The sequence below is a fragment of the Xyrauchen texanus genome, chromosome 32 (assembly GCF_025860055.1).
Source record: "Xyrauchen texanus isolate HMW12.3.18 chromosome 32, RBS_HiC_50CHRs, whole genome shotgun sequence".
Taxonomy (NCBI): Eukaryota; Metazoa; Chordata; class Actinopteri; order Cypriniformes; family Catostomidae; genus Xyrauchen; species Xyrauchen texanus.
This window is the reverse complement of record NC_068307.1, coordinates 31,498,856-31,523,986: the sequence shown is the minus strand read 5'-3', so window position 1 is coordinate 31,523,986 and position 25,131 is coordinate 31,498,856. Positions and strand designations below refer to the sequence as shown.

The window sequence follows — 25,131 nt, the reverse complement described above, 5'->3', positions numbered from 1 at the left end:
AAAGGGAGAAATTGTGAAATAATGTTGTGCTCAGTGATGTCATAAAATGGCAGTTCACCTCTTTAAGCTTCAAAAGGACACAAAAGAATTGATGCATTTCTATGTCCAGCCTTATTTTTTTTAACCGAGTCCTCAATCAAACAGATAGATGGAGCTGAAGGTAGCTACAGTCACACCGTGTCCTACTCAGATGCCAAATGACACTTAATAGAAGTTATCTTATGTTAATCAGAGTTATTGTCCCAAGCAGCTGCGACGAGTGATGGGACATTCTGTCGATCGCTTGGTTTCTATATTTGCCGTTGCACCCGGTAACCCAGTCTGCTATGGCACCAAAATCATTCTGCTAAAATTGTATTGAAGCCAGAATCTCACTTGCTGGTTAAAAACGACTTGATTTAGGCCGAGAATGGTACATCTACTGACTGTTTCCGCAGAGGTCTCTTTAGGCAGAGGTCTGTTACACACACACACACACACACACAGGTTCAGAATATAGAAGAGGTGACAGACATTCCCACTCCCTCCGCCTTTCTATCCAGTTCTACCACTTTCATCAAGCGAAACCTCCAAAGAACATCGGTCTTATACTTTTGTATCCTAGTTTTGAATCTTGAGGTGATCTCCATAAACTGCAATTGTATGACATCACTGAGCACAGCATTTGTCATAATTTCTGCCTAAATGTCCTGAAAAAATAATTCATTGTCCTGGAAAATATTTCAGCATTATAGAACTGTTTGACTGTGTTGCTGTGGAAGTTTTTGTTACATGCACAAAAACATGGTAATGATAGAAGTCAAATGCACAAATTATTATCGTTTTGTCACGGCTGCGCATTGTGAAAAAACATCAACGGATATCTGTCCAGAACGAATCCCTGTCACATACTTTTTCTGCTCATCTATTCTACTGTCATCTCTGCTTTGCTCCGACTAAACAGTTTAAAGACTAATATAGTACAAAATAAGATTTTTTCATTCTAACATTGTTGTTGTGTAAACCACGAAAGCATTTGATTTATAAACTTAAGACAACGATGACGGTCGGACCACTGATTTAAAAAAACAAAAAAGAAATTCACACCCCGAGTGGGTACCGTGGTGATTCTGCCTTCACATCTTGGGACTAGACTGCTTCTACCACAATTACAAAATGTAGTATGTGGAAAACACCGACGGAATCGCAGAATCTGGTCATAAAATGGCATTAGCTATAAAACTCAGAATGTTATGGGATACGACATATTTGGATGAAAAATTTATGTTTGAATGCACAATTAATCAAATTAAAATTGCATTATGTCCTTGTGTGATAATTAAACCTCAAAAGTCTGTGATTTAATTGAATAAATATATAATCTGCATGTGATGCACACTTCAAAATGACTGTGTGATGCCGGCCTCTTAAACTTTATGAACGTCTCATTATGTGTGTGTGTGTGTGTGTGTGTGTGTGTGTGTGTGTGTGTGTGTGTGTGTGTGTGTGTGTGTGTGTGTGTGTGTGTGTGTGTGTGTGTGTGTGTGTGTGTGTGTGGTGGAAGACAGAGAGCAGAGCACTTTGAAGTGCAAAGCACATAGAGACTTTGTATTTATTGAATTAAATCGCAGCTTTACGGGGATTAATAATCACACTAGTCCATGTAACGAACTGCTTATCTTCCATCCAAAACACTGAAACTCCAAAATAAAAGATTTAAATGGATGCGTGTATATTTGTTTAAAAAGTACACTTGATGGGCACATAAAATGTCCTGAAAAATTGTGTCTTGAAAATGTGAACTGTCAGCTTCCAATGTGCTGATGAGGAAATTTACATGAATTTAAAGAATTTGCAGTGGCACGTGGAAAACCGAGCTATACATTTTAATTTAGGTCTTAACTTTCACTTTGGAATTTAATAATGTAAATTTCTATTGTTCTGTGACTGAATGTGTAGGTTGCTTTGGATCTCTGGGAGCACTTGGAGATCTGTAAAGAAGGTCAGATGGCCTGGCTCAGTAGACGTATTGATGAAGCCCACTTCATCATCACTGTCTGCTCCAAAGGCCTGAAGTATTTCGTTGAGAAAAGACACCGTAAAGGCAAGGCCACATCTAAAGAGAACAACAAGGAGTCAGGAGAGGGCAGCAGCAGGGACCTGTTCATCGTTGCCACCGCCATTATAGCGGAAAAAATCTGCGAGGTGCACCAGAAGTCCTCAGACGTCTCCCGTTTCATGGCCGTCTACTTCGACTACTCCCATGAGAGTGACGTGCCCACTTCACTCAGCCTGGCACCCAAGTTCAAGCTAATGGACCAGTTGCCCCAGTTGTTCGCCCGACTTCATTCGCGCCAGCTTAGCTTGACCGATCGTGAGCCGCAGCCACCCAACGTTAGTAAGCGCAATTATTTCCGCAGCAAGTCTGGTCGGTCGCTTTACGTGGCCATTTGCAACATGCACCAGCACATTGCACAGGAGCCGGACTGGTTCGAAAGGCAACTCATGCCCCCACCTGCACCGAACAAACGCGAGCGTGTCGCACCACCTCCAGAGAAGCTCGACTCTGGGCTTTTACTTAACGAGGTGAAATTAAAGCATCCCTCTGAGAGTGACTGTCCGATTAGGAGTAATGTCCTGATCCTGCAGACTTCGCCAAAATTGGCAGCGCTCTCGTTGTCAGGACCGTCTTTGAATTCATTGCAAGATGAATTTGGGGAAGGATCATCGAGACAGGAAGCAACAGGGTCACCAAGACCTGTTCTCCACATGGATGGCTCAGCCAGTCCACCCGAGATGCCCAGAGACTCAGGAATTTACGACTCATCTGTGCCATCGTCAGAACTCTCAATTCCGCTGATGGAAGGACTTAACCCTGATCTCGCCGATAGCTCCTCACTGGCCGATAGTGTGTCCTCCTCCTCAGGACTTGGTGAGAATTTAACATATTTAGTTTGATGTTTTTAGGATATTTCACTTTTATAACAAACAAATTTGTAGTTGATTGCAGTGGCGATTGCTTAAAAACTACACGGGAAGCAATGCAGTGACAAGTTTAATATATGTTCCAACAGTCTGTAAAAATGACACATTGCTCTTTTTGCATTTCAAGATAAGTGTCAAATATCATACATCATTATCGCGCTGTTCGTTCAAGTAATGCAGTCCGCTGCTTTTTAATCGCAGCGTATGAAATGTAAGTATGTAAGAGTGCAGAGTTTTCACTGGCTCTGAGATACACCGTTATTTGCGCTCTTAGCACGATTAGATATTTTGCAAAAACAGTTTTGAGCTTAATTATTTTTGTTGAGAAATGTCATGTTTGAGCATGTTTTGGGAGTAAAACTGTAGACACCAAATACAATAGTCTGTGCTTCCCCACTGTTAAACAGCACCAGCTGAACCACTTCATTACTACACTTAAGTATTATTTTAGGCAATTTGTACTTTAATGGAGTGCTATTTTTGAAGCTGAATACTAGCACTTTAAATTCATGATATTTTTTTAAAGCAAAATTGATACTTTTTACTCCTTACAATTTGATTTAGATCTAAAAATTACAAAGTACATTGTACACAGGTCATCATTACTAAAATCTTATCTTATCTTGGCTGACATGCCAATGAAATTACTGCAAATTTTATTGAACTTTTAAAACCCATTAAAAAAAAAAAACATGAAATTGGCCTCCACTATGATATTGTTTTAAGAAATTTGTGCAAGTTACTACTAATGAGAAAAGAGTACGGCGAATTGTGTTGTAAAACATTTTACGCAATTCATCTTTAATGTAAACTTATACATGGATATATCGGCACAGTGATTAACAAAAAGAATGAAACTGTGCTCCATGTTCAAATTACTCAATTAAGTCATGAAATAAATATTTGAAAAAATTATTAAATAAATAGTGAATTAATTAAATGCATTATTAAAGAAATAATTAAATATTTAAATGATTAAATGAATCATTAAATACATACTAAGTTATTTATATCATTAAATAAATATTTAAATACATAATGAATTGATTCAATGCATCATTAAATCTTTTAAATAAATATTTAATTAAATCATTAAATACATAGTGAATTAATTAAATGTGTCATTAATTAAATCATTAAATCATTAAATACATAGTGAATTGATTCAATGCATCATTAAATAATTAATAAATATTGAATTGAATTATTTAATTAATGGTGAATTGATTTTGATTCAATGCATCATTAAATAAATATTTAAAAAAATCAAATACTTAAATGTATAATTAAATAAATAATTAACTTCAAATAATGAAAAACATACTAAATTAGCATGTAGTTAATTTAGTATGTATTTAATTATTTAAATAGTTAATGATTTATTTAATGATGCTTTTAATATATATGTATGTATGTGTTAATGCTACATTTACACATGAGCTTAAATTAAGATTTAAATGCATAATTAAATACATAAAATTTTATATTGTGTGTGTATATATATATATATATATATATATATATATATATATATATATATATATATTTCAAATAATATAAATTATTAACATTTTATTATGTATTTAAATTGTTATTTTATTTAATTATTTCAATAGTTATTTATTTATATAAAATGATGCATTTCATTAATTCACTATGTATTCAATTATTTAAAAATGTATTTAATGATTTATTGAATCAATTCACTATGTATTTAATTATTTATTTAATAATACAAATTATGAATTCACTAGGTATTTAATGATATATTCAAATATTTATATACTGATTCACCGGAGTAATTTGGCCCTCCATACCTTTCAACACGGAGTGCCATTTTTAATTTTCCTTGTTAATCACTGCAGCGATACACTCACTGAGCACTTCATTAAATGTTTATTTAATGATTGAATTTTTAGTAATTTGGCCCTCCATGGAAAAGGTTGCCAACCCCTGCTCTACTTCTGTGTTCATAGGTGATGAGGAGCCCCCTGCTGTCAGCTCACTGCATTGCACAGGACCCACAATATGCAAAGCAGAACTTTATCACAACATACAACAGAGTGAAGGACTTATAGCCGCAGCCTCCACCTAGTGGCCTTTACCTGAACTGCATCGCCACTTTAATTTTCAAACAACACATCCTTCCCATCACATTCCTTTCAGACATCCCTTGAATCTTCATCAAAGAACATCTTCGACAGACTGGATTTTAATGGATTGAACATGGCCGTGTCTGAGAACTGGACCTAACATCTGGCGGTTATTTAACCAAAGAGGTTCTTGATGTTTGTAGTGTTCGCATTACAGCAGCGTACAGAGAGATTAAACTGATGCATTGCTTGCAATAATCAATTCACCACAGCAACAAACAGACTAATCTCGATCATTAATTGGTCTACAGAGTCATTTTAAAATGTAATTTCACTTATTTATTGTATTAACCTGCTTCAGTTCTGTGGGATAACATGAAAAGCAATAGACTCAAAACGCATGTAGATTAGCACTTTGTGTTGATATCGTCTCGCTGAAGCTATTTTAAGATAACACTTGGTTTTATAATGAAATCAAGAGCTTTTGGGAATATTTTTATGCCTAAATTGTTCAGTTAGAATAGATCATATAAATGAGTCAAAATGTACACAAGCACAGCAAGGGAAGTACAAGCTAAGAATTGCGACGGGGTTTTGTTCATTTGTTGAGATTCTCTTTTCATTTTTGTGTACGTTGTTTTATTCAGATTTTGTGCGTTTTATTTTTTTTTATAATATTAGAAGTCATTTCTACATTTTAATCTTTGTACTGTTTTATAGTACTCTAATGTAGGAGAAAAACTGTTAATAAACAAAGTTTATATGCATTGTGAGTTGTTACTATATGTCAACATTAGAAGCTTTGTATTCGGTCAGTCCAAACTTAAACCTAATTAACTCTGTATTTGATCAGAGTGATATAAATTAAGACATTCTGGCACAAAATGGGTTTAAAAATGCAAAATTCACGTTTTATTTTTGATATCTCAAAATTATACATGCAACAAAAAGAGTTAATGTGAGAACAGTTGTACCATACTACTGTTTCACAAACTTATTTTAATTGGATAAATCTTATTTAATTTGTATGTTTATGTCATGTTTATTGGTAGAATACTGAAATCACCAAATTTAGGGTTAAAAACCATAACCATATATCCCAAATTGTGGTGACAAGGTTGCAGACATTGCAAACATCACAGAAAATGTATAGAAAATAAAAAATTTTCATTTGACTTCCAGAATTAGAACAATATTTCAATATGTGATGTGTTGAAAATGGAAATAATTACCCTATCCAAACTTTTATGACAAAAAACCCACAATCAGCCACAACATTAAAACCACTTGCCTAATATTGTGTAGGTCCCCCTCGCAGAATATCATTCTGATGTTATATTCTTCTCATCACAATTGTACAGAGTGGTTATCTGAGTTACTGTAGACTTTATCAGTTTGAACCAGTCTGACCATTCTCTGTTGACCTCTCTCATCAACAAGACATTTCTGTCCACAGAACTGCCGCTCACTGGATGATTTTTGTTTTTGGCACCATTCTGAGTAAATTCTAGAGACTGTTGTACATGAAAATCCCAGAAATACTCAAACCAGCCCATCTGATCACTGAGATCAATTTTTTTCCCCATTCTGATGGTTGATGTGAACATTAACTGAAGCTCCTGACCCATATTTGCATGATTTTATGCACTGCTGCCACACGATTGGCTGATTACAAAATCACATGGATGATTGTTGGAGACAGACGAGCTGATTTGAGTATTTCTGGGATTTTCACACAACAGTCTCTAGAATTTAAACATCTTAAAACAGCCCAAGGTGGTTTTTGAGGTGGTTTGCTAACTGGCCAACACTGGTTTCCACAGGTCTGTCTGGTCTAGTTTGATGGTTTTGGACATTTGGCAGTTTCTTAGTCAACAAGACCAGCTAATCGACCAGCTCAACCAACTAAACGGCAGCTTGATCTGACCAGGACATCAGCTAAACCAGCTTTTATATAATGTTTATCATAATGTTCTGTCATTTGAACTGATATGCAGAATGTGTTTTCAGTTGTAAAAATGGTTAAGCATTTTATCTGCTCTAAGACTTTTTCATCAGGAGATATTGTGGACTCCACAGTGTCTGGTCCTGAAGTGTGCAGTCTGGTCATGTGGCCTGGAAGAGGATGCTTGCTTGTGATGCTGTGAAGACAGTTTTAGTATGCATAAAAGCTTGTATTCGTCTGTAAATGTTCTGAATCATGCAGATGCACACTTGATATCGTGAAGATGAGTCCGCAAGCTTCATTCAGGTGTAAGAGTCTCTATCAGCAAGATGCTGCTGCAGGGTGACGGCTCAAATTGGAAACGGATGCTGGAGCAGAGAAATTATAGACAAGGTACTTTAAACTGTCAGATCTCAAAAGAAAACCATCTACAGAACAAGGTACAACTTTTGATCTGGATCTTTAGAGAGAGAGACTCCTAAAAATCATTCAAAGGAATCAATTATCAAGGTTTAAAAATTTGTTTTACTCGACCGGCAAATGGATTTGAATTGAAATCCAGTAATTATTTTTAGCTACATATTTATACATAAAGTAAACAAACAAAAACATATAAAATATTTATATAATTAAACATACTAATAATTATGTATGTATGATATATTATATTGACATATTTAAATAATTGTAATATGACATTTTGATTTAATATTATGTAAAATAGTTACTTTAAAAAGTGAAAAAAATTGATTGTTTGCATTTTATACAATTTTTTATATTTTCTCTTCTATTTGTCAGTTATTGAACATGTAATTAATTTGAAAAAGTAAAGTAATAGCAAGTTATTTATTATTAAAAGTGAATTAATAAACTGATTACAATAAATGAAATATTTACTTGTCTATTTGTTTGTCAATAATTGAAGAAATAATATGAAAAGTTAATTATTATTAAGTCAATATAAAAAGTTAATTGATAAATTAATTGTTTTTTCATTTCATCTATTGTTAATTATTGAACATAGTCCATATGAAAAAATGTATTAATATTAAATAAGTTCATATTTAAAGTGAATGCATAAGTTGATAGTTATTTCATTTTATAATAAATGTAATATTTATTTGTCAATTATGAAACTAATATGGATCGTTCACCCAAAAATGAAAATTCAGTCATTGTTTACTCACCCCTGTGTTGTTATAACCCCATATGACTTTTTCTATTTCTGAACACAAAGGGAGAAACTGTGAGTAAATGTTGTGCTCAGTGATGTCATACAATGGCGGTTTATGGTGACCACCTCTTCAAGCTTCAAAAGGACACAAAAGTATAATTCAGAAGTCTAATAAAAGTCCAATTCCCCTCCTTGTTTACTGTTGAGTTGAATTGGTGTCGTATTTGAAAATATCTATATAAATTTTGATTATCCATCCCAAAATATTCCTTAAATTCATCTCTCATACGTTTCCTCCAGTGTATTTGGAGTGAAATCTGTATCATATGCACACCACCTTAATATTTGTAAAGTGTCGTTCAGTGTACACATTTTGATTACTGTATCCCATATTTCTAAGGTTGCACTAATCCTTGGATATCCTTTAAAAGTTCTTAATAATTTTCCATCAGCAATTACTGTTTGAACCGGTATTTCCAAAAAGAGTGAACATTTAATCTGCTTCCATCTTTGTAACCTGGATTACACCAGCAAACTATGAGTCTTAACTAGGCATATATATATAATAGTCTTTAAGGGATAGATGGACCAAGCCTCCCCTTTCTTTGGGTATCTGGAGTGTTCCATAACAAATTCTGGGTTTTTTACCTTGCCAAATGAACCATGTAATCCATTTGTCCCAGTCTCTAAATTGTTCTTCCAAAGACTTTCTTGGGAGTGACTGAAATAGATACTAGAGCCTATAGGAAACATATTTATTTTAATAATGTCCACTCTTCCCTAAATTCAAAAAAGGGATTACACCCCACCTCTGAATATCAGCTCGTATTTTACCATTAAGGGGTCTGTAATTTACTTCTGACACTGGTGTACAAAATATCATACATTTTACGTTATGCAAAGAATAGTTATTTTTTATGTTTATTTGCATTCTGGCATATTCTTGCTGAGGCTACATAAAAAAAAAAAACAGTTTCCACCCTCATTCTGCTACATGAATCTGACCCTGACTTTGCGTTTGTTCCCACAGATTCACTCAGTGCAAATATGTTTTGCATTATGACCATCTTCGCACATCTTATGTTGTGACCGAGGACAACCTGACTCAAAACTACAACCCAGATGTCCTTAATGTAGCAAACTATGCCATGGACTTCCATAATCGCATGAGCAACTACCCCTATGCCTGCCTAGTGGATAGCTTTTCAGACACAGCACAGGTAAGTGTTATGCAAATGATATGACATGAAACATCCCTCACTAATCTATTTGCCAATGGTGTCTTTGTTTCTCTAAATGTTGTGATCTACACTTATCTGTACCCTCCTGCACAAGTTAAGTAGCCTACATATTAGAGATGCAAGCTGCCCAGACGATCTGCAAGAATGAAGTGAATGTGAACCTGACAGAATGTCATTTGCAGACTAATGCAGAGGTGAGCATTTATGCTACGGCTTTATGGCATGAGCTGCTAATGCAAAGTAAACTGTATGCAGAAAATACCAGTGAAATATTATTGGGTTATTAAACCTACAGTTAAAGGTGCTGTAAGTCATTTAAATGAATACAAATAAAGCATGCATTCAACTCCTTTGAATTTATGAATAAAATATTTTAATTAAAGTTTGCCTATCAGCACTATGCACTTCAAAGCTGTTGAGTATCTTAGACATTTGACATTTAACTGTTTGTTTGCTTTCCAGACCATGATCTCTACCTTTGTTTGTTTGCCGTGCCTGGAAATAACAGTATCCCCAAACGCCTGCTCTCTGATCATTGTGCCTGATTGGTGATTGATTGAAGAATTATGATACAGCTGCTTTCCAATATTATAAATGGTTTATGTATTTTTGCAATGTTTATCATATTAAGTTTGCTTCGGAAACATTAGAAACTAACATAACAGCCTGCATGTCTAAATGATCATGTAACATGTGGTGTCACAATATTCCAAAAATAAAAGAAATAGAAAGCCTTGATTCGTTTTATTGCTTTACTGTATTTTTATGTACCACCTGCCTGATACAGCTGTGTTTTGAGAAAACGTTTGAGAAATAATTATGTAAATATTAGTGGTGTTCAGTAATGGGTAGATTTCTTCTAAATTGTAATTTGGTACTGATTACAAATTGACTATGTCTATTTACATATTAAATTTTTTTTGTTGTTGTAAATGTGATGTATTAATATAATAATACATGATTTTTTCATAACTAGATTTTTTGGCTTTTTAAATTAGAAAGGCTCATAACAGTAAAAGCATGTTTTTTAATGAGTCAATTGTACTAAATTCAGATAATACAGTACAGGATATAAGAAGCATTTGTAGAATTCACTTATACAAGATAAAACAGAGTTTTATGGGGTATTCAGAAACAAATCATTGTATTTTCGTTAAAAAGTCTGAAAAAGTTTTCAGACCTTGGGGATAAGTGTTGTTTTGTTTATGAATATTTATTTTAGCTATCAACATAAAGAGATTAACCATAAATTCATGATACTATTTAGGCCTACATTCTTTGCTTTCATTATATAAAATACTATATAACAGTTATTAAAAAAATAAAAAATATAAATGATATAAATAATAATATAAATATAAAATATAAATATATATATATATATATATATATATATATATATATATATATATATATATATATATATATATATATATATATATATATATGTAGTATATAGATATATCACCTTTATATTGAGTAGTATATATATATATATATATATATATATATATATATATATATATATGTATATATATATATATATATATGTATATATATATATATATATGTATATGTATATGTATATGTATATGTATATATATATATATATATATATATATATATATATATATATATATATATATATGCGTGAACGTCAGCACTGTGACGTGTAAAGTTTGCGCCTCACGTCATCTCTCTTTGTCCAACAGCAGAAGCAGCGTCTAACGATACAGAATTAAACGCTGAATTAAACACGATGGGACACAAACAGCAGAAGTGATTTATATGAGCAATTATCATCAGTTCATGTGAAGATGTGTGATTTGAGTTCAGCGCTCATTGAAGAGGGCTGGTGAGTCTGTCATGTGTGCGAACGGCTATTAGCCGCTAACCATGCTAACTCATGTTTACATTCATTCACTCATTGAAAAATAAAAAAGAGGTTCGCTTTTATCAGTTGCTAGTCAGGAATGATCATTTTGCGTAAAACCAAAACGTCACTTCAGAAGTTTCTTATTTGTATTTGTTCGTTGGCTATTGATTAGCATTGCAATCAACTTTACAAACTCCTGTTCAGTTACTGAGGCAAATGTTACTTATATGATAAATGTGTAATTTAGGGTATGTAAATACATATGTTGTTGAACGTTTCTCTTAAAGCTTTTAATATAAGTCAAGCGAAGTTTCACATGGTTCACATCAGTGTCTGAAATGAACTTTTCCATAAAGTGGCAATAATTGCCCCCTGAATTTCAATTTTTTTACGTTTATGAAGGCATTTTCCCTTAACATATAAATAATTGTACTGTGTAATTATTTTATTCAAATCAAATTGGATGTGAAAATGTATATTGCTACTCCTAAAGTAGAATTTTAAGAACTACAGTTGAAGTCAGAAGTTTACATATACTTAGTCATTAAAACAAATGTTTTAAACATACACAGAGTTCATGTTAGCAAACTATAGATTTTGCAAGTCGTTTAGGACATCTTGACATGAGTAATTTTTCCAATAATTGTTTATAGACAGATTTTTTCACTTTTAATTGACTATCACAATTCCAGTGGCTCAGAAGTTTACATACACTAAGTTAATTGTGCCTTTAAGCAGTTTGGAACATTTCTGAAAATTGTCAAACCTTTAGACAATTAGCTTTTGATAGGTGGAGGTGTACCTGTGTATGTTTTTGAAGGCCTACCTTCAAACTCAGTGCCTCTTTACAGACCTCCACAAGTCTGTTTCATCCTTGGGAGCAATTTCTAAAGCCTGAAGGTATCACATTCATCTGTACAAACACCATGGGGCCACACAGCCATCATACCGCTCAGAAAGGAGACAAATTCTGTCTCCTAGAGATGAACGTAGTTTGGTGCAAACATTTCAAATGAATCCCAGAACAACAGCAATGTACCTTGTGAAGATGCCGGAGGAGAACGGGTAAACAAGTATCTATATCCACAGTAAAACGAGGCATATATCGATATAACCTGAAAGGCTGGTTAGCAAGGAAGAAGCTGCTCCATAATCACAATAAAAAAGACAGACTACAGTTCACAAGAGCATATTGGGACAAAGATCGTACTTTTTGGAGAAATGTCCTCTGGTCTGATGAAACAAAAATGTAACTGATTGGCCATACTGACCATTGTTATGTTTTGAGGAAAAAGGGTGAGGCTTGCAAGCCAAAGAAAAAATTGGACCCAAGTTAAACTATTTAAAGGCAATCCCACCAAATACTAACAAGGTGTATGTAAACATCTGAACCACTGGGGATGTGATGAAAGATATAAAAGCTGAAATAAATAATCCTCTCTACTATTATTCTGACATTTCACATTCTTGAAATAAAGAGAATGTTTTCTACAATTAAATGCAAGTATTTGGCTAAGGTGTGTGTAAACTTCTGACTTCAACTGTATGTTAGATAAAACCGTGTTTTGCCTCCACATTTTGAACTTCAGGGGTATTTTTGTCATTTGGGGGCAGTTTTTTTTTTCTTCCTCCCAGCCCCTCTTCATATCTGACCCCAGCAAACTTTGAAAAAACGTAATACTTTTAAAAGTATTAGTACTAGGTTATTTTTACAAGGTATAATTTTTCCATGTTGTTTAACATAATACATTGTCTCTTTGCTTTTCTTAAGCATTAGCAGATTTATTGATAAGTTTATTTCATTCTGGTGTTGTACAGTGGTGTAAATCACACACTTTCCCTCTCTTTACAGGTACCTCACAGATGAAGGAATCGAGGAGTGTAAAAGTTCTTCAGAGAAGAAGACATCACTCACTCACATCATCCAAGTTGCACTAAATGTAAGTGTTTAATGTGACATGATTGTCATAATATTCATCAAACTCACCAGGGTCCTTACAACCATGGAAAACCTGTAAACATCAGGGAATTTAATTGCAAAAATAAACATTATTTTCAGAGTACATCATAGAAGTTGCTGATAAACAGAATTCAAATAATACTTTCTTATTGTGTTTCAAAGAGCGATCTGAGACCCATTGGAAAGAGTGTCCTCCCTGCGGACATCAACAGTGGCCGAATAGACAAGGTAAATCATGTGCTTTGTCATAAAACTGTACAGTAGAGAGAGAGATGATTTGGCACGTAGATTAAGTCTGCAAATGAATCTGTACGTGCACTGAAGTGTATAGTATTTAAATGGACCCTTTTCACATTTCTGGGTTGGGAACGCAGAAGGTAACTATAGTGGGGAGTGGGAGACCACAGCAAATATTATTTATGCAACGGCAAACGTAAAACCCACTATTACTTTTCCAGGACTTTCCAAAAGAGGAAAAAATGGAGAGAAAGAGGCCAAATTTATGGTCCCTCCCTCAGCAACTGTATTAGAAACATCAACACCTCATCACAGCAGACACGAATATACTGTTGAGTTTATTGTAAATAATAAGCTGCTAAATGAGGTGACTAATCATTTTCTGTGAAAAGGGTCCATACCTGTAATTCATGCACTGACTAATACTGCCCACAAGGTGGCACTACTATAAAAGTAAATTTTTTTTTTTTTTTTGGAAGATTTATCTTTTGCTTGGCCAAAAGGCATTGACATTTATGTGACCCTCATATCATTAAAATTTCAGGAAATAAGTGTACACATTTATCTTAAAGTTTCTTCAGTTTCTATATATTTTCTGGTCCTAAATGATTGGTTTCTCACTGTCATCTTGTTTCTCTCTCTGTCACAGTTGGAGGGTCTGTGCATTCTTCAGGTGCAGAAGATTCGTAATGTTGCCGCTCCTAAAGATCACGAGGAGTCGCAGGCGGCACCCAGAATGCTGCGTGTGCACATGACTGACGGTCACACCACCTGCACTGGCCTTGAGATTGCACAGATGTCCAAAATCAGGTACAGCAAAATGCAGTATCTACACATCATGTGAAATCGGGTCTCTTAAAGTGTGACTATATGTGAGTGTAAAAGAAAGCAGAGTGTGAATATTGCACTAACTATAAAATACACTAAAAACAAGAAGCCATTTTTAGTGTAGTTATTGGGTCATTCCGTGTCAACGCGACCAAATGTCCCTTGCTCAAAATGTTGCATGTATATTTATTTAAGTGTTAAAAGATATTCATAAATGATGATCAAAGCCAAAATATTCAATGTCATGGATCAATATGTATGTATGTATGTATATTCTACTTTGAAGTTTCCATTCCGGGCCGGAATTTCTGTTTATGTTTTGGGCTGTGTGATCCCGTCCACTGCCCACTCACCAATAGTATTTCGACACCGCCGGGTTGCCAGATTTGAACAAGTTTGCAGGCAAACACTGGATCAGAGATAACAGATTTCAACCGACATAAAAAGCCTCGCCATCCATCTAAAAACCACCATGAAGCACATTTCTCCATAAATTCTCATTATGGTAATGTGAAAAAATAATGGGATACTATTCAAACAAAAATCAGGCAAGTTTATTTATACAGTGGTTCCCAAACATTTTGTTTGACCTAATTATATTTCAGTTTTTCCTTTTGAATAAATTTACCAAGTTGTCAAAAATCAGATTTTTGCTTTGTCATTGAAATGCATAAAATGCTTTGTGCATTTTAGCACAAGGGTGCAACAGAACCAAATGTGAAAAAAAAACCGAAGGGGTCTGAATTCTTATTGAATATGTATGTGTATGTATATTTAATAATTTATTTTTTAGTTTGAAATATGACCTGGATGTATGTTTTGTGAGATTCACTCAAACTGCACTTTGGTCTCTGTTGGTATTGGTCTGTCAGTTAAACTCAAACACACTTTCAACAAGAAATCTGACACTGTAATCTTTTAAAGCTGCTTTCTCTGCTAGAGCTTCAAACTCAAACTGGAATGACCTTTCCTGCCCTTTTACAATTCCTCTCCTTCCTATAACCCCAGTTTCAGAGCTTCTGATTGGCTGAAACCCAACCAATCCCCTTTCTCCAGTACTGATCTGGCCGGGCATCATCCATCATGGTGGCGATCGGCCAGAGGCTACAGGTGGATCCTGCCACGCTGTTTGAAAACAGACCCCCCTTTATTTGTCCATTCCTCCTCTCCCTCTTTCTCTCCATCAATCTCTCTGTAACCTTACAGAATGAAACTATCCACTGTTCATTTACACCGACAGTTTCAGAATCACAAGCACAAAATAGACTGATGTTATTCTGGCAAACTTATAGGCATGATTAAATGAACGGGTACTGAATGGTAATTTTTTTTTAACCACTGTATTTTCAAATACAGTGGTTACCATGATCAACTTCATATTGAAGTAACTTTACAACAAAGATGAAAATCAAAATTCAATTAGCCCTGCAATCATTCAGTAAGCACTGTACGAAGAAAGTACAAGAAATCTCAAACCTTATTTTATTTATCAAGAGGAGAGTAATCAGACAAAAATTTCTCAAGGACAAACGGTTCAAAAGATAGGCCCAAAAGTGAATTTTGACATGGTGGTGGCGCTATAGAGCATGTCCTAGATACCCCAAATTTTGTATGGGAGCTATTCATGACCAACCCTATCAGTGTGCCAAATTTCATAATTGTCCTATGTACGGTTCTATAGGCTGCCATAGGCTACCAGCCAGAATAGTTATAATAATAGAGAAAACTAATGGACGCAATAGGGTCTACAACCTCTTCAAGGCTTGGGCCCCTAATAAGATCAACAGTGCCCTCCACTAATATTGGCACCCTTGGTAAATGAGCAAAGGCGGCTGTTAAAAAAATTTATTTGTTTATCTTTATCTTTCATTTCAAAATATTCTCAAAAATCTATCATCTAATGCATTGGTTTCCATCCCTGTTCCTGGAGGCCCCGCAACGCTACATATTTTGGATACCTCCCTAATCAAACACACCTGATTCAACTTATTAGCTAGTTAGGAGAGACTCCACGACCTGAAGTGGGAGTGTCAAGGCAACAGGGTTGGGAACCACTGTTCTAATCACTGTTCTATTTTTTTTAAACAAATATTTTTGTCACATATATGTGTGGCACAATTATCAGCACCCTTTTATTCAATACTTAGTGCAACCTTCTCTTTGCCAAGATAACTGCTTGGGAGTCGTCTCCTATAATGCATAATGATGTTGGAGAAAACATGGCAAGGGATCTGAGACCATTCCTTTATACAGAATCTCTCCAGATCCTTCAAATTCTGAGGCCCACATGGTGGACTCTCCTCTTCAGTTCACCCCACAGGTTTTCTATGGGGTTCAGGTCAGGGGACTGGGATGGCCATGACAGAACCTTGATTTTGTGGTCAGTGAACCATTTTTATGTTGATTCTGATGTTTGTTTTGGATCATTGTCCTGCTGGAAGATTCAACAAGGGCTCAATGCAAGTTAATGGGTGCCAAAAAGTGTATAAATGTTATCTGTATGGCTCGAGATTTAAATCCATATCTTCAGAAGTGATATGATTGGTGTGGGTGAGAAACAGATCAATATTTAACTCTTTTTGCTAGAAATTCTTTGATTTAACCACTGGAGTCTTATGGATTACTTTTATGCTGCCTTTATGTGATTTTTGGAGCTTAATTTTGGCACCCATTAAGTTGCATTGTATGGACCAAAAGTGGAGTGTCTGGATGGGACGAGGGTGAGTAAATGATGAGAGAATTTTCATTTTTGGGTGAAATATCCCTTTAAAGATCCACCACCATATTTGACCGTGGCCATGCGGTACTTTTCCATATGGCTACCTCTCTGTGTGCGCCAAACTCATCTCTGGTGTTTGCTGCCTAAAAGCTCTGTTTTTGTTTTATTGGACCATAGAGTCCAGTCCCATTGAAGCTCTAGTAGTGTCTGGAAAACTGAAGATGCTTGAGTTTGTTGTTGGATTAAAAAGAGGCTTTTTTCTTGAAACCCTCCCAAACAACTAGTGGTGATATAGGTGGTGTCTGATTGTAGTTTTGGAGACTTTCTGACCCCAAGAATCAATACATTTCTGTAATTCTCCAGCTGTGATCTTTGGAGAATTTTTGGCCACTTGAACCATCCTCCTCACTGTGCTTGGTGACAACATAGACATGCGTCCTCTTGCAGGTCGATTCTTAACATCTCCAGTTGATTGGAACGTCTTAATTATTGCCCTGATGGTTGAAATGGGCATTTTCATAGCTATTTTCTTATAGCCACTTCCCATTTTTGTTTTAAGCTCAACAACCCTTTACCACACATTAGAACTACTGTATATTCTTTGGTCTTACCCATTGAAATATCACAAATAACATATATTATATTCATAATGTTAAAATACTATCTACTCACTTTCCTGCAACAATAAAAACACACAGCTTTGAAATATCTATTCTTTGTATTTAGCCAAGAGGTCAATGTGCGACGTTTCGATCCTCTGTTGGTCAGACGTCTAATGCAGACTGATGGCTTCAACAACCTCGGAGCTCAAAGTAGTTGTGTCTTTAAAAGTTTAGAAGTAATCGTTAAAAATCTATTTACCTATGGAGAAAATAAATGCAACTTTTTACCTCTGGAACCAGATGGTGCACTCTGTAAGATCAGTAACATGCATTAAGAGATCAAATAATGCCTTAGCTGTTGACTTTAAAGGTCAAGAATTTCATCCTTTTATCGAGACTTCATATTTTTGATCTCAGGATTGTTAAAGGAGTTTATAGGGCAGTGTAGAAGAGCAGGGAAGCATGAGTGTGATATTTTAGCTGGAGCATTTTATGCAATGCAGAGTGTTAGATTAACATTTGATCAGGGTGCAGGCAGGGGGACACATTTGAGGAAATAAGCTCACATTTTGGGAAATTCTCTCCTCGGTTATTGGAATGTTTGTGAGTGAAATAGTTCTTCCATCTCTCTCTCACGCTCCCTCTCTCCCTCGCCACTTTAATCTTTAATTAAAGTCAAACAGGCAGTTCTTAATCCCAATTTACAGTGAATGCCCCGCACTTACTAAAGCTCAGCTGAAACCCGCTGATTGACAGCCAGGAAATGGAACTAACCAAAGCAAAGAAGTGTAATTATGATAAATACAGAATTTAGTCACTTAACACTTTTTGAAAAATCTTCCCAGACACAAAATAAGCAAAAATGGCTAATTTGGGGGTTTGAATCTCACGAAAACTGTCATATTTAACCCCAAAAATAAATAGTGAGCTTCAAGAAAGTTAAGCCTGTTTTTAATTTTTTTTCTCCCTTTTTTGCATTGGAGCTTTATTTTCATAAAAAGGGAGCATGCACACTCCAATGTTCAGTTGTCTACTATGTGAATAAAATCTCATTATTGCAAATAATACAAAATAAATAGTATATCATTTACAATTTAAAGTACAAGTATGCACAGTAGTATTTGTTGTACTGAATAAAATTTATGCTGATGTTTAATTACATTTAAAAAAAAATTTAATAATTTTGGGTAATCATTTTTAGTTGAAATATGTCTTCTTGAGATTCACCCTTTTATACATTTCATGTACTCTGTGTATTTAAAAAGAAGTGATTGATAATCTCATCTGCTGTTGATCAGTGACTGATCCTCTTTTGATCTGATTTCTGCTTCACTTTCAGTCTGAACACTCCACCTGGAACCAAAGTGAAACTCCTAGGGAACGTTCAGGTTAAGAACGGCATCCTGCTATTGGACGATTCCAAGATCGCCGTTCTCGGTGGCGAGGTGGATCACATGATCGAGAAATGGGAGTTGCAGAGGGTGAGGGTGCCTTTATTATACATAGAAATGATGATCTGAATATAATATGTTAATTAAAGAGGCCATATCAGGCAAAACAGGACTTGCTCTTTAGAAATAAGAACTTTTAGATCACAGCCTGTTTCATTTGTGATCAAGAGAGGGTGGTAATTGGTCATGTTAAAATTAAGGATGATATAACATTACAGGTGAAACTCGAAAAATTTGAATATTGTGCAAAAGTTCATTAATTTCAGTAATTCAACTTAAAAGGTGAAACTAATATATTATATAGACTCATTACAAGCAAAGTAAGATATTTCAAGCCTTTATTTGATATAATTTTGATGATTATGGCTTACAGCTTATAAAAACCCCAAATTCAGAATCTCAGAAAATTAGAATATTACATGAAATCAATAAAAAAAAAAGGATTTTAAATACAGAAATGTCGGCCCTCTGAAAAGTATAATCATGCATATGTACTCAGTACTTGGTTTGGGCCCCTTTTGCATTAATTACTGTCTCAATGCGGCGTGGCATGGATGCTATCAGCCTGTGGCACTGCTGAGGTGTTATGGAAGACCAAGATGCTTCAATAGCGGTCTTCAGCTCTTCTGCATTGTTTGGTCTCATGTCTCTCATCTTTCTCTTGGCAATGCCCCATAGATTCTCTATGGGGTTCAGGTCAGGCGAGTTTGCTGGCCAATCAAGCACAGTAATACCATGGTCATTGAACCAGGTTTTGGTACTTTTGACAGTGTGGGCAGGTGCCAAGTCCTGCTGGAAAATGAAGTCAGCATCTCCATAAAGCTTGTCTGCTGAAGGAAGCATGAAGTGCTCTAAAATGTCCCGGTAGACGGCTGCGTTGACTCTGGACTTAATAAAGCACAATGGACCAACACCAGCTGATGACATGGCTCCCCAAACCAACACAGACTGTGGAAACTTCACACTGGACTTCAGGCATCTTGGATTGTGTGCCTCTCCATTCTTCCTCCAGACTCTGGGACCTTGGTTTCCAAATGAGATGCAAAATTTGCTCTCATCAGAAAAGAGGACTTTGGACCACTGAGCAACAGACCAGTTCTTTTTTTCTTTAGCCCAGGTAAGACGTTTGACATTTGAAGCCCATGTCCAGGACCCGTCTGTGTGTGGTGGCTCTTGATGCAGTAACTCCAGCCTCAGTCCACTCCTTGTGAAGCTCCCCACACATTTGAATGGCCTTTTCCTGACAATCCTCTCCAGGCTACGGTCATCCCTGCTGCTTGTGCACCTTTTTCTTCCACACTTTTCCCTTCCACTTAACTTTCTATTAATGTGCTTTGATACAGCACTTTGAGAACATCCAACTTCTTTTGCAATTACCTTTTGAGGCTTTCCCTCCTTGTGGAGGGTGTCAATGATGGTTTTCTGCACAACTGTCAGGTCAGCAGTCTTCCCCATGATTGTGAATTCAACTGAACCAGACTGAGAGACCATTTAAAGGCTCAGGAACCCTTTGCAGGTGTTTTGGATTAATTAGCTGATCAGAGTGTGACACTTTGAGCCTACAATACTGAACCTTTTCACAATATTCTAATTTTCTGAGATTCTGAATTTGGGGTTTTCATAAGCTGTAAGCCATAATCATCAAAATTATATCAAATAAAGGCTTGAAATATCTTACTTTGCTTGTAATGAGTCTATATAATATATTAGTTTCACCTTTTAAGTTGAATTACTGAAATTAATGAACTTTTGCACGATATTTTAATTTTTCGAGTTTCACCTGTATATATGGATTTTAAGGAACATTTCTCAAGTGAAACAAAAATTTGGCCCCTTTAAATAAAACTTGATTAATTAAAACTTGTACCCATCTGTTAATATTCATCATCTGTTACAGTTGATCAGTGATGGATGACAGATTTGCAACTGATGTTTTCTTCTGAATATGAATCCGAAAGCCTGTTACCATGAAGACAAATTCATTTATTATTCTGGTGTCAGTTGTTGTTCTTGATGAGTAAATGAATTCTGTCCAGAGAGCATTTTCAATGTACAAGGACTATGTTTCCACAGTCAAAACATTTCTGTGGGAAATTAATTTTTTTTTTAACATGCTTGGAAATATAATAGAAATGAATAAAATCTTAAAGGAATATTCCGGGTTCAATACAAGTTGAGCTCAATCGACCGTTTTTGTGGCATAATGTTGATTACTACAAAAGTCATTTTGATTCGTCCCTCCTTTTCTTTAAAAAAAGAAAAAACCTTGTCATTGTACATATAAAATTTGTTGTAAAATTGGATCTAACTTTACACAGAAAAGGTTAGTAAGCATGTTAACATGCATGTTATTTATGTCTTGTGACTGTACTTTTAAAAAAGTGAGTATTTTTGTGTTTATGGATTGGCCCCGTTCACTTGCATTGTAAATGCCGCACTGAAACACAGATTTTTGCTTTTTTAAAGAAAAGGAGGGACGAGCACAATTTTGTTTGTGTTAATCTATAGTGTGCCTCAAATGCTGTCGATTGATCTTAACCTGGAATGTTACTTTTAAGGACATGCCCCATCCTCTGATTGGCATCGCCAGCAGGTGGGTGTGTCTTTAAGACCAAGCCTATGTTAGTTAAAAGTTATTTCAAAATTAGTGCAACAATAAAACCCTGATCCCCCCCCCGAACAAAACAAACCGAAAAAAGAAAAACGTGCGCTTAAACCCCTCGCACGACAGCGCCAACCGGTGTTGATTCCGCTAAACTCAAAGAGTCTATGACGCTGAATTTCTCCCGCTGCACCGTTCAAATAGAGTCCCCGGTCCGAAGGCCCATCAGTGGTTTTAGCTTGAGCATGTAAGTGTCTTTCAATATCTCCAGAGCCCGAGGATTTTTAATTGTTTGACATTAACTTCAAAGAGCAAATATGTAGCAGGGTGTATCAAATCTCACCGGATTATAACACAAAAATAATAAAAAACCAGCGAAGTGCGCAGAGCTCATCGCTCACACCTCCGCTCCTCTCATGGCGTCACGTGACTCCCAATATTTATTTGAGTCGAAATAATTGAATTATATTTAAAGAAATATCACAAGGGGGTACGAAAGTCGAGAAACTAGCAGAGCTAAATAGGAAATCTGTTGCCTGGGACCATAGGTGTCCTTTATGGGTGGGATGGCTAGTTCATGACTCTACCCCTTTTTGAAATGGCTTTTGTCAGGTAAGTGTCTAAATCAGAAGAAACATTGGCAATTCTTAAGGAGTTTTAACATTTGCAGAAATAAGGATAAAGTCAAATTACATGTTTTAAATATTTTTTAGAGAGCTTGAATTGGTCAAGAATGATGACGGTAAAAGATTGAAATGAACTGTGCAGAACCTAATTAATATTCATGAGTTTCGTGATGTCACAACTGGCAACCCCCCCCCTCCCCCCAGCGCAAAAATTCATATACAAAAATATTTGACAACAAAATGTTGTGATTGTCTAATTACAATCAAGTGTTACAATGTATAATATATTGGCACATAAGAAATATTGAATTCTTTTCTTTGCAAAGAGCCTCGCCAAACACAGCCGAAGAAACATCGGTGCTGAAGGTGGACCACCTCCGTTTGTTCCCTTTGGACAGGTAAATCACATTTATTGACCTTTTGACCTTTCAATATTCTGTTTATATATATATATATATATATATATATATATATATATATATATATATATATATATGGATAAATAAATTGCTGGATGGAATTGTTTGGTGATTACAAAACAAAGGAATATCATTTGAAAAATGTAACTTTTTCATTTTAGATCTAGGCCATGCCACACTGTAAAGTATTCTCATGATCTGTTGTGATCTCTCTGTAGAAATGTGCTCATAAGGAGCAGGTGGACAGCAGAGCTCTAGACCAGCGGAAAACCCTCCAGAGCATCAATGCTGCCAAAACAGCAGAGGAAAACGATGAGTTTGAGAAACAAAGAACCGCTGCTATTGCAGAGGTTGCCAAGAGTAAAGAAGTACGCTGTTGACTTTACCAATTTTATATCAAATAAGTAAAAACATGATATAAGGCATTCAAGAGTTTTGTTTGAAACACTATGTACAAAATTTAGAAGACTAACCTGCCTTCATTCCTCTTTCTTCTCAGTGTTATGTATTTAATTTCAGATTTAACAGCCCATAAACTATTTACATGTCAGTTAGAGACTCTCTTCATGTCTAAGTAGGGTCTTCTTGACCAGAACAAGCTGTAATATGGACCAGACTTTATGCAAATGCAACGCACATACACCCTTCAAATTTCAGTGTGTCCAATTAGTTTGGCATTTTAATTCAGAATAAATATGGTTTACATCCCCAGCAATAAATTACCACCTTCTGATAAAAAAAATGTAGATATATTTAAAGCAATATGCAATTTCATTTGTTCATTCATACAACTCTTTCTTGAGGCATGTGTAACTTTAATGTTCACCCATATTTAATTAATAAATGTTTGATTTTGAGTATGTAATAACAAATGAATTTGAATTATTTAATACTCAGTGTTTCAAAACATAGACAGCTGTATAGGTAGACCGCTCACTAGGTTATGAAATAAAACAATGGTTTTCACTTAACTAAAGAATTGGAAAAAAATGATCATAACAACATTTTTCTTTGTGTACTCTAAATTAAAATTGTTGTCTTTAAATGGTTTCTGGTAGACTCGAACGTTTGGCGGTGGAGGTAGTAACGCAGGTGGAAATCTCAGCAATCCAAGCTCCAACTACAAGACTCGAGACACATATCAGAAAAGAAGAGAGGAGAAAGAGAAGCAGTGGATGGAGAACAAACCAGAAGGAGTTTATAGAGACCTGGTAAGAAACAAAGAACATGTAAAACATCTTGCAGATTTTTTAGGGGCCAAGCACTGAAGATATCTGTTAGTTTTCTTCTTCTGCTCTTGAAGTCTATGGCAGGCCATAGAACCGTATATAGGGAAATTATGAAATTTGGCACTCTGATGGAGGATACTCTGAAATATAACTGACCCATTTGGGGTCTCTTACTTAATCTTTACTTTAGTGCCACCAACAGTTGAATGTTGCTCTTATGTTTATGCTCATAACTTTTGAATCATGAGTCCTAGAAACAAAAGTCATTGGCTCGTGTTGAGCCAGAATGGATACCATGGTTTCCGTTTGACTAGATTATCTGCCATTTCCCACAAAAACCCTACTTTTTCAAACTCCTACACCGTATGTACGATTCGCTCGAAATTTGGCATGTATCATCAGGGCTGGACTGGGACGAGAAATCGACCCAAGATTTTACATGGCAACTGGCCTTTTCTGCATATCGCAGCGCCGTTTTGTGGACCGTTCTGCATAACGCGGCCCATTCGGCATGTTTCGCGGCCGATCCACCGGCCCGCTCGGTTTTCCTGATGGCCAGTCCGCCCCTGATCGTCCCCAAAGTGCGTCGGCCCACTGGGAAAATGCCCTGTATGCCAGATTACCAGTCCAGCCCTGTGTATCATCTAGAGTGACTTTTGACAAAAAGTTGTGGAATTCATGATGCGTTCATCAAAGCGTTCTCGTATAATGCTTCAACGAATTCAACGGGGAGCACAGGAAAATGGACGTGAGGCTGTATCTTCGCAATGCTTTGGCTTATTGAAATGAAACTTGGTATATGTCATAGCCATTATGCCCTGAGGCTACCGGAGCATTTTCGGCACAGCGCTATCTACTGATCAAGAAATAGGAAAAATGGCTCATTTGTGCTCATAACTTCTCAATTGTTTGGCCTAAAATCATGAGACTGGTCTCTTTAGATTCTTTGATGCATATCGAGTCGAATTATACCTATACCTAAAATCGTTGGGCCATGCCTTTTAAGGTACTTAAAATGTTTGGGGACAGCGCCATCTAGTTGTCAAAGTATATAATGAAATTCTTATAACTATTGATTAATTTAGCCTATTGCCATGCAACTTGTGTTGTTTCCTTTCTTGGGCCGAGTGTGATGATAGCAAATTTGCCATTGTCCTGTCCATAA

At 35.7% G+C, this 25,131-nt stretch overlaps 2 protein-coding genes and 1 long non-coding RNA gene across 8 annotated transcripts in view; all 3 read left to right on the top strand.

The window, feature by feature from the left end:
• The window catches only part of LOC127625969 (interleukin-17 receptor D-like), a 53,320-nt gene extending 47,502 nt beyond the window's left edge, over positions 1-5,818 (top strand). For all 3 annotated transcript variants that reach the window (XM_052101472.1, XM_052101471.1, XM_052101473.1), the window contains 2 exons: positions 1,939-2,911; positions 4,941-5,818. In XM_052101472.1, coding sequence (XP_051957432.1) covers positions 1,939-2,911; positions 4,941-5,059 — 1,092 coding nt within the window. In that variant the 3' untranslated portion in view covers positions 5,060-5,818. The remainder of the gene's footprint in view (positions 1-1,938; positions 2,912-4,940) is intronic.
• A 1,473-nt stretch (positions 5,819-7,291) lies between these two features.
• On the top strand, positions 7,292-10,142 carry LOC127625607 (uncharacterized). Its single transcript, XR_007968322.1, has 4 exons — positions 7,292-7,395; positions 9,207-9,396; positions 9,520-9,611; positions 9,880-10,142. It is a non-coding gene; the product is annotated as an uncharacterized LOC127625607 (long non-coding RNA).
• Positions 10,143-11,100: 958 nt separating this feature from the next.
• Positions 11,101-25,131, top strand: part of LOC127625863 (tudor domain-containing protein 3-like) — a 636,076-nt gene continuing 622,045 nt past the window's right edge. For all 4 annotated transcript variants that reach the window (XR_007968377.1, XR_007968378.1, XM_052101281.1 and 1 more), the window contains exons 1-8: positions 11,101-11,272; positions 13,146-13,233; positions 13,416-13,481; positions 14,140-14,300; positions 18,979-19,120; positions 22,645-22,716; positions 22,956-23,105; positions 23,796-23,948. Coding sequence is in view for 2 of the 4 variants with exons in the window: in XM_052101281.1 (XP_051957241.1) it covers positions 11,235-11,272; positions 13,146-13,233; positions 13,416-13,481; positions 14,140-14,300; positions 18,979-19,120; positions 22,645-22,716; positions 22,956-23,105; positions 23,796-23,948 (870 nt within the window). In the remaining 2 variants the exon portion in view is untranslated. The remainder of the gene's footprint in view (positions 11,273-13,145; positions 13,234-13,415; positions 13,482-14,139; positions 14,301-18,978; positions 19,121-22,644; positions 22,717-22,955; positions 23,106-23,795; positions 23,949-25,131) is intronic.